General features: G+C 33.9%; 1 protein-coding gene across 1 annotated transcript; it reads left to right on the top strand.

Annotated features, from left to right (window-relative positions):
- The first annotated feature begins 3,315 nt into the window (after window positions 1-3,315).
- Window positions 3,316-14,506, top strand: LOC111046299 (kinesin-like protein KIF2A). Its single transcript, XM_039444614.1, has 4 exons — window positions 3,316-3,472; window positions 5,191-5,394; window positions 8,547-8,724; window positions 12,739-14,506. The coding sequence occupies exons 1-4, from the start codon at window positions 3,470-3,472 to the stop codon at window positions 12,879-12,881; spliced, it is 528 nt and encodes a 175-aa protein (XP_039300548.1). The 5' UTR covers window positions 3,316-3,469; the 3' UTR covers window positions 12,882-14,506.
- The last annotated feature ends 313 nt before the right edge of the window (window positions 14,507-14,819 follow it).

Raw genomic sequence — 14,819 nt, 5'->3', positions numbered from 1 at the left:
TTTTCTAAAGCCTGATTGAAAGTTATGAAGCTTACTATGTTGTCTAGAAATTTTACAACTTGAGCATGAATGAGTCTTTCTAGCACTTTGGACAATGCAGGTAAAATACTGATTGGTCTAAAATCCTCAACTTTATTGGGTGATGGAACTTTATTTAGAGGGCGAACCAGAGCAAACTTCCAGTTTTCAGGGAAAATGCCTTCTTCAAGTGACTTGTTGAAAATGTATGTAATGGTTGGTAAAACAGCAAATAACATCTTCTTGATAAATTTAATAGGAATTTGTCTACACCTGTAGCATTACTATGAATACGTGAATTGCTCTGAAAGTGTCTTCTTCTGAGATTGGATGGAAATGAAATTGATCAGTGATTGGTAAATCTAAGTTTGTAACCTGCTCTTCAAGATCATCTATATGATTAGCAATGACAACTTCGTCGCGTTGGTTAGAGTGTGAAACGAAATGGTCATTTATATTATTCAATGGTAAGTCAATTTGTGGATTCGATTTCTGTTTGCCAAGCCCGAATTCTTTTATTCCCTGCCAAAGTGATTTAGAGTCTTGTCTATTGTTGTCATAAACGAATTCAAGTACCTAATCTTTGAGTTCCGTAATTCCTGTTTAACCATATTTCTAAGGCTCCTGTACTCTATCAAACTGTCCAAGTCAAATGTCTTTTTAAATTTTCTATGTGCTTTGTCTCTACGTCCCATCATCTTAAGTATGTCTTCAGTCATCCACGGTACTCGTCGTTTTCTATTAATCCTCCTTGTCACATAAGGTGCATGTTTGTCATACAAAGTCAAAGTCCAATTTTCGAAAGTTTTGACCATGTCATCAACTGAGGGTAATGCTTCAATTTGATGCCATGGAGTTGAGCCACATCAGTCAGGAAGGCGGCTTCATCAAAGTTTTTGAAGTCTCTATAAGTGATAATTTCTGTTCTGGCTTGGGTATCTTATGGGAAAGTACACAGTAGATCAAATCATGTCTAGAAATAGCCGGGACTGAGATTTGGCCTGCTTGAACAACTCATTGGGATCACTAACAATGAGAAGGTCAAGAGTGTGTCTGATTCATTAGTATGATGAGTTGGATCGAGGGGTAAAATAGTCATGTTTAGGCATTGGAAAATGTAGTCAGTTGATTGGGGGAGGATCAACAGGCACACACAAAACTCACACAATCTACTTTGGAAAATGGCTTCTAATGTGGTATAGATTTTTCCTTTTCTTTAAATGTGTTGATATCAATGTATTGAGTTTCATGAAGTTCTTTACGTTATTAGGAATTGAATAGGCTGCAATAAAAAAGAAGAAAAAGTATTGATTTATTACAATAACAGGGACTCCTCACTTCAATAATAAAATCTCCAAACTATATTTTTACTTGGCACTGTTTCCGTGGAAAAATCTATTGTAATGTCTCCTATTTTTCAAGTTTTATTAGTTCAACTAAGTGCTTTTTAATCTAAACTGTTTAGTCGTTCTCATTCGTTGATCATTTGTTCAGTGAAAGAATAAAGAGTTCAGTAAATTGATTAAAGATTGATTTAATTAATTAATTGATTAAGTTAATGATTAATCATCAATAATAAATAATAATATCGAGGTGAATTGAATTCATCAATGTCTTCCTAAAATATCAATATCCATCCCTAGACAATTTATTGAATTCCTATCTATGAAGATAGTTGCAATTTCGATAACAGGTATTTACACTTCCATTAAAACATATTATACGATTTAAAATTTCACATATTATGTTAATCATTTCGCATATAAAGATAGAAAAAAATCATTTTGATAATTCTCAAAAGAAAATTATTTCGGTTTATCAATCTCTATGATTGTCTTTGAACAATCTTGGTATGATAATGTGTAATCATAGAGGAACTATAGCTTGAGTAGATATCCCATGGTATAGGGCGTTTATGTCGCAACTTTTAGGGCCGGTTTCCAAGCTCGGGATTTAGCTAAGTCCTAGACTTTAAACAGCTGGAGTCAGAAAATTGGCTTTCCAAAACGGGGCGTAGTCGCAGCTTTTATAACAGTAGTCGTAGTTTTTATTTTCTCATTTCTATAATTGGAAACGTTTTTCCTTGACGAAATTAGACATACCTAAATAATTCAAAATAGCTGAAACTTTCACTATTCTCTCTTTATTTTATTTTGTGTTCAATTTTATAGTTTTTTTTTTCAATTTCAATTCAAACGTGACTATTACAATGACTGCGACTACGGCCCGTTTTGGAAAACCAATTTTCTGACTCCAGCTGTTCAAAGTCTAGGACAGGGGTCTCCAACCTTTTTTATCCAAGGGCCACATTGTAATTCTTGGGAGGCTTAGAGGACCAATAACAAGGATGTACGTGGAATTCGATTTGTGGGGACACACATGACGGGGGATTTGGGGGGTATAAAATTATTATATTCCATTAAAATAATATGAGGAGTTTTTAAGTGGGTTTAATTAAATTACAGGAAGAAACAAATCAATTCATTTCATTTTTATACTAAGTCCAATTTATTGAGTGTAAAAACGTCATAAGAAAACTCGACAATGCATAAATTTAGCAATTTAAACAAAATAATGATAACTTCTTTTGATATTAATAAGATAACTCGATAATACGCGCCTAGGGAGGCTATTTTGGTCTAGTCTCAGTTACATTCAGGGGACACGTTGACGTGCATGTATGTCAGTGCACAGGGACATGTACAGTCCGTGCAGACCATTTGCCAATATCTCGCAATGGTTGATCGCTGATTGTTTACAGCTAATTTTACACTTATTAAGAAATGGAGTGGCTAGTAAGAGAAGAGTACTGAACTCACAATTGTCAAAAATCTATATAATATTATATTTTTAAAATTCTGTTGCAATAACTCTCGGCGGGCCGGACAAATCTATCCGCGGGCCGTAGGTTGGAGAGCCCTGGTCTAGGACTTAGCTAAATTAACCGGGCCTTACTGTTATCTCAAGCCGATAGCCCTAGTAGTTGTTGTTGGTAAAGCTATGTGACGCTGGTAGTCTCTCATATTGTGCCGTTCATACACTCTCACCCAGCCAAAACAGTGAAAATCTACAATAATCGATAGTAATCGACTTGAGATAACAGTAAAAGTTGCGAAATAAACGCCATATACCATGGGATATCTACTTACGCTATTGTTTCTCTATAATGGCCAACATCTACTTTAGGTTCAAGACGATAGGAAAGAAATCTTCAGTCTGTAATCTTCTAAAATTGTACGATTTTGTATGTAATATTGTTATTCCCGTCTCATGAATGAATCAATGTTGATGTTTTTTCAGGAATGGAAGGAGCTGAAATTAATAAGTCATTATTGGCATTGAAGAATGCATCAGAGCACTTGGCCGGAGAGGAGCCCATCTTCCTTTCAGAGCTAGCAAACTAACTCAGGTTCTACGAGACTCCTTCATTGGCGACAAGTCAAGGACATGCATGGTTAGCGATTAGTTGAAAAATATTTATGATGATTTTTTCTATGTTGATTTATGATGATTGAATTTAGAATGATTTTTAACTCTAGAGCTTTCAAATAAAAATCAGCCCGCTATTTAGAGTGAAAGGTTTACAGTGCTCTTCCATATGAATTGTATCCACATGAGCTCTACTAAGAAGGGTTGAATCTATATCGATATATTTATTAATTCTGAACATTCCTGTAGAAATCTGCAAGACTTACTATACAAGTATGTATTGAATGGAAACCAAGGGCTTGAGACTCGCTTTGAAAAAGCAGTTAATGTAAATTTAAATGAATTATTTCGATTAAATACAATTGAATAAAAAAATATCTTCTCACAACAGTGAGATTCCAATTCATTTATGATTATTGTTGTTGATAAATAGAAAATACAAATCAAATCATGAAATTTTTACTAAAATACATTCTTTATTGAACCACTGTTGTAAGCTAATGCTATCGTGCACTCTAATTTAGTGAGTCCTACTTTATATTGACAGTGGAGAAAGATTTGAGAACAGCGTTGTCGATTCTCTGCCTTGCCACTGTCTTCCATAGAGGATGGCTGATGCCGGTATATCTGGTGTAATATTAAATGTTCATTCTATTTCAAAATAATTAAATTTATTCTATTTCAACGGTTCATTCTATTTCAAAATAATTGAATATATTTTATTCGGCAAGAAATATATATTTGCCAGTGATCAATAATTGATTATGATTAATGAACGTTCATAATTGAGATTAAATATTTGTTAATTATATATCTACATTGTTAAAACACGATTGGCAACGTTGCAGAGCTAGAAAAGCATAACGCTATCTGCTTTTTCGAATGATAGACACAGATAGCAACACCGATCACCAATGTTAATCAAACACTGCCATTATAACGTGGACATCAATATAGAAAATAATATATTGTTAATTTTAACACCTTTGAAACATATTTGTAACTTGCTCTTGTGCAGTGAAAATAAAATAAAATTAATTGACCGAGCGAAGTGAGGTCTACGATTCAAGTCGACGGTTTAGCATTTCTCTTAATGTTTATATGTTTATATGTTGCGCATTTACGGCGAAACGCGGTAATAGATTTTCATGAAATTTGACAGGTATTTTCCTTTTTAAATTACTCGTCGATGTATATACAAGGTTTTTGGAAATTTTGCATTTCAAGGATAATATAAAAGGAAAAAGGAGCCTCCTTCATACGTCAATATTAGAGTGAAAATCAGACTATAGAATTATTCATCATAAATCAGCTGTCGAGTTGACTATAAATTGCATGCCATGACCCATGCAATATTCAATATCTAAATGTAATTTAGTAAAAAATTAGCAGCTGTGTAGACTATAAATTACATGCCTCATTGAATGCAATTTTTATGCACTATTAAATAGGATGCGAAGAACTTATAACAGCTCGTTGGGGCGCCTAGATGTCTTCTGGTTTTCTCGCGCTAAATTCCGGAAAGCGTTATATGATAATTAAATCTTGTGTAAGCATGATCTGATCAAATAAATAGTTAGTGTATCAGTGTGGATGTGCTTATGGTTTGGGACGTCGTTATAACTGCGCGAGGTCTACTGTTCACAGAACTACTAGTCTATGGACATAAACTCATTTACAAATATTTTCGTGTGATAATGTTATCCGTGAAGCATGTTGACGGAGTTTGTGTGTTGTTTGCAGATCGCGATGATCAGCCCGGGCATGAGCTCGTGTGAGCACTCGCTGAACACACTGCGCTACGCGGACCGCGTGAAGGAGCTGGCGGCCACCGACCCAGTGGAGGGGGGCAAGGGGGGCAACTACAGTGATGGCGAGGGCAGTGGCAGAGAGGGTGGCGGCGGCAACCTGGATGATAGTGACTTGGCCACCTTACGCTCTCTCAATGTGAGTCATCATTAGTTGAAAGTTTCATTTATCAACTATCTCTTAGTCTCTTATGCCCGGTTGCAGAGTCGACAAATAACGTTGCCGCCATAGTTAACAGCGCGGACTTGACTATTTAACAGGCCAGAGACGTTCTGTTAGCTATTGCTCTGCCGATAGGTAACAGCGCACCAACAAACAGGTTTTTCCGTTGCAGAGACGAAAACCCTACAGGCAGATGACGTCATCTGAAGCTACCAATAACTAAATGTGCTCTTAATTAAATGCCCAAAATCGTGCTTATAAATCCACTATACATTCGCGCCAAGTGTATTTTAAGGTTATGTCGACTAGTTTGCATGTTTTAAAAGACAGACGAAAATGATCATACATAATAGTTTATTACATTAAAATAACGTTAACTATTTGAAAATGTAGATAAAGTGTAAATAAACTGAATAAAATGTCATTGACTATTTGAGTAGCTGAGTAGTAATTCAAATAATCAATATTATTAATTTTAATAATAAGCACGATATGCAGTCATTAGAAATATATTTCGTAAATTGGCTGCTTTGCGTAGGTACAATATATACCGTATCAAAGTTTTATTCAAGGTACTTTTTTCAAAATGTAGATATATCACCAATATAAAAGATTCTCTCATATTGAAGGCTTCAAATTCTCAGTAGAATTACTGTACCTATTTTAATTATTGGAAGTTTTATGAAAAAGGCTTATTTATTTTTTGTATTACAAAACGGTTTTTTCAAAAAGTTTTGTTCTCAATGCAAAAAAATTCTATCTTAACTAGTATCATCATTTCTTTGTATAAGTTGATAAGTTTTGAAACTTGTCCCAGATATTGGTGGTAATTGGGGCTCAAAAGCCTATTATATTGAAAGTTTAGATACACCATTTGTTGTATTAGATGCGTGCCTTGAGCTGCAGAAATTAAGGAAAAACTGAAGTCTCTAACTTTCATCACCTTTCACTGGTGGAGGTATTATTAATATAATTATACAGTAGAATAATAAATACACCAGTCACTTATTTTACTTCTACCTCTAATTTTATTTTACTTAATTCATTCATTTAGCTATCACAAATTCAAACTTACTTAACTGAAAATAATTACAAATTAATCTGCAGTTTACGATTTCGATTCGTAACCTCCAAACATCAGCAGCATAATAAGCAGAGCAGACAGCAGTGTTGTGATAAACAAGCGCCATGCTGTGACGTCATCCGACTGGAGGTTTGGAAGAACTGTTCACAGCGATTCTCTACCCGTTGCCAATACATTAGTTGGATAGAAGCATACCACGCAAAAAGTGGTAGGAGCAGCAGTGTGACTTATGAGTGTGCCTTATCAGAGCCATAGCTAACAGGGGTCTGGCAAACGACTCTGCAACGAACATCTATTTATGGGCGAGTTGTTAACTAATGGCTCTGTTAACTATGGGTGACTTTATGTAGCGACTCTGCAACCGGGCATTATTCTTTTAGAATTTAGAATAAGGGAACACGCCTAGGTGTCACCCCGACAACTTGACACCCCGTCAACCTGTCCCATTTTAAAACAGGTTTTGATGGGACAAGTTGACGTGAGCCGTCCCCGTCTACTTGTCTCGATTCTAAGGAAATGACAACTTGTCGGGGGGACACTCTGACGCAAGGGTGCAAGGTGTCAGGTTGTCGTTTACGGTCATGACAAGTTGGCACCTTCGGTCCAGTAGGTGACAACTTGACGGCAATGGTATATTTTTACGAGGGTACAGTTTGTCGTCTATGGTCACGACAACCTATCACCTCGACTCCACACCACAAGAAATCACCATTCCAGCTGGCTCTTCATTTGAAAGTTGGAAAATGAAGCCAAACTGTCAAGTTTTATATGAAAAGGCATTAAGATTCCTAATTTTCTATTTTCAACATCATGTTTTTGTGAGTGAGCCTTTTCAACCATGGTGCAATCAAGAATAAGTATAGAAACAGACTGGATGTTGAAAGATAAACGGTGCGTCTGACGGGAAAATATAACTGAACAAAATGTGTTTAGAATTGTGTTCTACATCTGGTTCAGTCATCAAAAGGGCTTATTATTCAATTTTTTCTATTTTCAACCAACTCTAAAAAATTTGTCCTAAAATTAGCGAATATCTCCCGAACCTTGCGATTGACGGGAAAATGTTACTGAACCAAAGGTGCTTAGAATTCAATAAATTACATTATAAAAAGTAATAAAAATTGCTTGACCGCACCCCATCCCCACGCCGCGGGGGTGTAAGTTGTGCCAACTGGTACCATGTAGTTGTCGGGGTGACACCTTGACGCCAGCGTGCAAGGTGTCAGGCAGTCGTGAATGGCGCCAACAAACTGTCCCCTGCAAGTACAGGAGACAAGTAGTCGGGGTGACACTTTGACGTGTGTGTGCGAGGTGTCAGGTTGTCGTTTACGGTCATGACTAGTTGGCACCTTCGGTCCAGTAGGTGACAAGTAGTCGGGGTGACAACTTGACGACAATGGTATATTTTTACGAGGGTACAGGTTGTCGCCAATGTCCAAATGACCAGGTGCCAGGGTAGTGGGTGACACCTAGACGGCGACCCTAGAATAAGGGTCAGCCATATTAAGCGTTTTTAAAATTAATTTTATCAGGTGCCAACCCAATCAGCCAATCGGAGAGGTTCCTGCCCTGTCGACTCTGAAAACGCCTGAAAAATGCTTAATATGGTTTCGCCCTAATTGTTCTCCAAGGCCGACCACTAATAATACTGCTTTTCAAGCAAGTTTGTACAAACGAAATTATGCGTGTACAAGCAAACCTGACCTGAAATAGCACACAAACGATACGATGTTAACATCAATCGAAACGACTTGAACAGTTCCTAACATAAAGTAAACTACCAATAAGAATAAACGTGAACAGTTCCTAGCATTAAAAAAAAAACCACCAATAAGAATAAATAAACCACTTATAAATTACAAATTTTAATGATACAAAAATATTTCAACATCAAATAGAGCAGCGAAGAAAAAATAAGGTATATTCGCATTATAAGGAATGTTCGTTTATGTTATTATAAGCTTTCTTCATTTCTTCATGGTGACTCTATTGATTATTTGATGTTTTTAATTTAATTTAATTTCTTCATGATTGTTTAATGCAGGAGGGTGAACTGTCAGCCGACCTGTTGACATTCCACGAGGCAGTATCACAGCTGCAACTGCAAGAGGAGGAGCTGCTCGATTCACACAAAGCTCTGGTCACCGAGTTCATTCCCGACTGGCGCGAGAGGCATGCAAGGTTGCACGCCATGACACGCAACGTCGACTACGATCAAGATGGTGAGACTTCTCCTCCCTCCTCTTCTCACACTTCCTCCTCCTCTACCTCCTCCGCATCATCATCATCATCTACTTGCTCATCTTTCATCTCGTTTTTGCTCACCATATCGCTACCTCCCTTTCTCTATGCAATGTTTTTCCTGATATTTCTGTTGCCACCGTCGGATGAACTGACTGATGCAACTGACAACACCACCTCTCACAATGACAACTTTCTACTTGCACTTCTAGTCCAGCAATTTTTTGAACATCCGGCACGATTCGCGTGATGTCTGTACATATTAGACACAGTGATCCCTTCATCTGTCTTATTAAATTCTCCTTGCTCGAATTAACCTTTATTTTGATTAAATTATTCATATCCATACTCGTATCTCGTGTATTCACCACGGAAGCGAATGTCAGCTGGGTGATTCATATTATGCTATAGAGCTATATTTATTTTCTTTTTTTATTTTGTTTAGGCCAACTAAGGACCACAGTCATTCACCATTACCATTATCTGAAACGCCATCATTATTATCATTATTTACGTTGGTCTCCCGCTTTCGTCACCAATACTTCTTAATCCTCGCACTCTGAGCGATTCGTCTTTCTAACGACCAAGTTTCAATTCTGGGTTCTTCTGGGAAAACATTAACTTCAAGCTGATTCCGTGGTCCTGCCCTGACTAGTAAATCTGCCTCTGTTATATTTAATAATATTTATATTTATTCATTCATAATATTGGGGCACCATGTAAGGGAAAGCCTCAGAACTGCGAGTTACGATTTGTCTAGTATATGAACAGAACCTTTTACATAACCTAAAAGGTTCTGTTCAATTAGGTTTTTAAGATAAAAGAAAAGGTTAGCTTTTGACTTGTAAATGCCAATAATATGTTATTATTAATTGAAATGTGTTAATAATATTATATAATAAACACAAATATCGAAAAGATTAAATACTTGTACATTTGAGATATCGCACTTAAGAATGACATCCCCGGGGAAGACTCCATTCTTACAATTTCAAAACTCCAATCTGATATGCTCAATTCATTTCTGTTTGTTCAGAAAATTACAAAAACTCTAGTATCTGCATCCCGATTGTTTTCTCAATTGGTGAATTATTGTAGTTTTGTCTTGTTTACTCTGTTGTATACACATTTCTTGCTTGTTGTGTGTTGTTTGCATGTTTCAACTGTCTTTGTCACACCATTTGTTCATGCACTGCATGTTGATTTGCAATAATGAGTAAATTATTTTGAATAGCTTGAAGCTGCAATGTACTTCTTAGTGATTTGGTGCAATTCTTATAAATTATTATTGACGACTTTATTTAGGTTTGAATATTTATTTTATATTTTATTTTTGCATTATTTATATGATAAAAAATTATTTTTCCAAATCTGCAAATCTTATGGTAGTTTACTTTCAAAACTATATCTCCATTACTCAAGTAAGAGTTAAGATTTTGTACTGTAGCCTGTTTTTATCATGCATTTTTGAAATCAATTATTTTTTATTTATGCTGTAGCTTAAGTTTAGTTGATACTATTTTAATTGTTCATATTATTTTAGGATCAATCTGTAATAATCATATTTGTACTTGAATAATGGCTCCAATTATTTAGTGTTTTTCAAATGGAATTCACTTTTTGCAACTTCATTTCACCAAATTTGGTCGGTTTGTACTCAACTCTGAAGAAGATTGATTAAAAGATGGAATATTGTTGGTATCTTCATCATTCCTCAGTTGTCTTCCTTTTTGAATTCCTTAATAATTTCAGTTGAAGTGAGATCCAACGATTTTTCTGTTTCCTAATGATATAATGTTACTATAATTTCAAAGAAATTTTAATTACTGTACATTATTAATAACAAGATGAACAACACATTCTTGTATTCCACTCCGTTCAGATCAGTATTCGTTTAGGGTCCTCATATTGTCAGGGCTATTGAGCCGTTGTTTAGAAATACACTGAGTGAATAGTTGAAATAAAATCATCATGTACATCATTGAACTGGAAATATTTTCCATTTTACATGGCTACTTATCATGAAGTTGTATATGATGAAATATTTTCATCAGTTATACATTCTACTGAGCATAGAAATCTTATTATATTAAAGCTTTTATATTCTTATTCTCTTTCATTATTTCATTAATTCTATTCTCTTACATTCAAATTCTATTCATTCTCTTCGGAATGTATTGCAGCATCCAAATATCCCTGAATGTATAATTATATTTTGCCATGTAGAATTTTTATAGGGTATTAGCATGTATGCACTCCATATTACTTACTGTTTTGTTTTTTTTTTTTTTGTTTTTTATATTTGCATTTTATGTGGTTCTCAGTATGTTTTAATGTTGTAGCCTCTTCATTTCATGTGTGCAGTTTAACCTTCGACTACTTTATCAGCAAGTTATTGATTGGAATTTCATATCAGTATTCTTGAATTTTGATTGAAAATGTTCTATTTAATGAATACAGAACCGGTATGCAATCCTTGATTCAATTTTAAAAGATTTCAGATGAAATATGAAGCTTATTGTGACTGAAATTGAAGTACAAGCTAATTCTTTAAACCAACTTTCTATGGATAAACTTTCTATGCTTAAATAAAAGTCTAGTTATGAGATTTAATGAAAGATTTGAACCTTGAAGCCAAGTTTGAAATTTGCTTAAATGATAGTTATGGCCGCATTTATGAAAGTTGCTTAGTAATATTCGTAGCTACGAGCCTAAGTGAATTTTAGTTGCTTGGTAAGACTATCACTTATTTTTGTTTTAGATCAGAAGTTATAAATTTCAAAAACAACGTTCAAATGTAGACCATGACCGTTATTACAGTCACTGTATTATGTTCTCGATGCAGAAAGGGTAGAACCAAAAGTTTGAAATCCTGTTTCAAACAAATCTTACAAAATTATTGCATTCCACATTATAAACTTTCTCAATATTGAGAGCATTGTCCTGATGAAAATCCTCATATGTGTAGAATGTTTATTGTGACTGTACCTAAATCCGTCATTACAGTTACTGCATAATTTATATAATCTGATGCAAAAAGGGTAGAATCAAATGCTCAAAATCCTTTTTTAAACGAATCTTACAAAACTATTGCATACCGAATTATAAATCTTCTCAATATTGAGAACATTCTCTTGAAGAAAATCCTCATATGTGTAGGATATTTCTGAATAATATTAAATAATAAAAAGTATTGTGACTGTCTAACCAAAGTTCTGCTTGCCAATAAGTTTCTGAATAATATTCATGAATAGTTCTGAATAATGAAAAATAATTATTGTTCAATAATAAAAACATTAATAAATTTAGTAGAATTGATGTTGATGTTGTGAAATCTCTCCATGATAAGAAAACAATGATATTGTCAATTTTTAGTGAAATTTGACAATATCTTTGTTTTCTTATTATAATAAAAACATTATTGTGACTAAAATCACTTCACTTGTATGGGCTACTTTATTAAAATTAATAAAACATGGAGCACCCTTTTTATTTAAAACATTTTAAAACGTTAAAACATTTCAAGAACTAGTGTATGAACATGTATTACCTAGTATCATCTTGTTTATTTTTGCATTTAAACTTGAAAATTGCCAAAGTAGGCAGAATCTAGTTGTTGAAATGTTTTAAAGTTTTAAAATGTTTTAAATAAAAAGGGTAATTCATGTTTTCATTAATTATTGTGACTGTTTACCTACATCCTTGACAATGGATTTCTGGTCAGATGGGCAGAAAAGTAATAGCAATTGTTCTTATGGAAGTATTCACACTTGTTCATTCTACCAAAGTGTTGTGAGAACCGTTTCGTAAGAACCGATTGATTATTATTTCCCGCCCAGCAGAGCAGAAATTGTTTTAAAAGCAGGGCCTGAGCAATCTGAGTAGCTTGTAGCTGTGTTTTGTGAAATAATGATATTATAATGATTGCTTTCTGTTGGTTGTAATTTGTGGATTTGTGAGCGATGGTGTGTGATGAGCTTTTTTCGTGTGTGCAGCATACTCGTCCGAACTGGAGGCATTGGCCATGGAGGAGATTAACACGAATATGAATTTTCTGAAGAAGGTTCAGGCATTCCGAAAACAGCTGGTAGCCGAAGAGCAGTTCAGCAAGAACATTAAACCGAAAACCAACCAATAAATTGAACTGTCAAGAGTCCTACATCACCGTCGATGTGTTTAACTATTTATTTATTCTAGTAAATATAATCATCCATTCTATCGAGCGCCCCTACTTGGTTCCTTATGGAATGCTTAGTGATTATGAATCACATTGAAAACCAATGGCTTGGATTGCTTGCAATCTGGCAAATCTGAAATTCTATGACTACTTCCTTAATAAATTATTTCAATCTATATTACTACTGTTTGTAAATTACATGAAATGTGATGAGTTAGACACTTGTATAAATATTTTGAGTAAGTAAAACTGACTACTACTTTCACTGAGTCGTGATATTTAGATAAATTTATGTTAAAGATCAGAATCTTCACTGATCATATCGAATGTGAAATGAATAATAAATTACTGGGAATGAACAACTAAATATATACTTAATATTTAATCTTTCAGCTTTACTAGGAGCTATTCAACCATTTTTGTGTTGCAATGCTTTTTCTATGCATGGAATAGAATTCTACAAACATAAATTTCAAAGCAAGCCATAAGTTACCAATAGTTTTGACATCGGTTCACTCTCATCTTGATAGTGGTGATAAAAATGCTAGAATCAACCAAAATTGCTGATTTTACGAAACTCTTGATATTTAATTTATTAATTATAGTTTTTATTCTGTGTTTTATATGAAATATTGTATGTGGACTGCTCTAAGATATTAGAAATTTAAAAAGTAGCTGTATTTAATGTTTTATTGTTTGTTGAGTTTGAACTGAAAATTAGAATTAAATTGAAATATACGCCTTAATATTTTTAACTATATTGACAGTTGAGTATCATCTTACTAATTTTCGCTTTTATATTTGTACTCATACTGTATAATAAATTCCAGTTATAATATTTTTTATATATCAGTAACAATTTAAAAGAGAATAATAAATTGATCAGTCACTTTGATAACACAATTTTGTTATTAATACCAATAATGGAAATTCATATTTGTTCTTTATTTTATTGTTAGTCAATAGATAAATCATTTTCATGAACGATAACAGAAGTTACTACTCTATCTATTCAATAAATTCAGATTATTCACGTTTACATCTAGAATCCTAGTATACCAGATTTTCTCGTGAAAATATAATATCCATTTTTGAATCCAATCTGTTTCCCAGCATGAACTTGAATCCATATATTAGCGTGAAAACAATATCTTTGAAGAATGCGTGAACGATTGTTCACTATAAAGTTTCTGTATTATACTGAGGAACAAGCTTCAGCATAGTTTGAGGCTTTCTATTATAATAATTTGTACAGGTTTGATATTTCATGAACTTACCTCAAATTATCCAGCACAGTGAACTCATTGACTCCTGTACTTATTGAGTGTAATCTGGTTCACCGATTCATTATAATTTTTAAAAGATTTCACCAGAATATTTCCATAGATTCTTGAGCATCTATATGATTCCTACTTTTCAAATGCCTTATTTTACATTTAGCTTAATTTCTGTTGTGTGTAATCATCGTCAAGATATTGTTGAACTGAGTGTTTGATTGTTTATTTTTATACAAATCTGGAAGAGATTATTAATGTGCAAGTGATAATAACAATGTTTGTTCAACCAAAATTGCTGATTTTACGAAACTCTTGATTTTTAATTTATTAATTATAGTTTTCACCTCATCAATTAAATTTTTTCATCATTTAAATTCGAATTCAGTCAAGTCACTAAAATTTAATCTATGTACAAAAATGAGTCAGTGCGACTAAATTTATCTTTCATTATTTGATTTGCTTCTCTTATCAATAAAAGAGTTTTCCTTGTTTATTGAAAGTTTGAAACTGTGTACTAAATCGAGAACAATATTAAATTCCTGTGTTAACAATTCCCCTGTCAATTCATTGATGTTCTGTCATTATTTGTCATCCATTTGACTTGTATTATTGCAAACTATTG

Source organism: Nilaparvata lugens, unplaced genomic scaffold, assembly GCF_014356525.2.
Source record: "Nilaparvata lugens isolate BPH unplaced genomic scaffold, ASM1435652v1 scaffold5096, whole genome shotgun sequence".
NCBI classification, from domain to species: Eukaryota; Metazoa; Arthropoda; class Insecta; order Hemiptera; family Delphacidae; genus Nilaparvata; species Nilaparvata lugens.
Note: the sequence above shows the minus strand (reverse complement) of the source record. Positions and strands in the feature narration are given on the sequence as shown.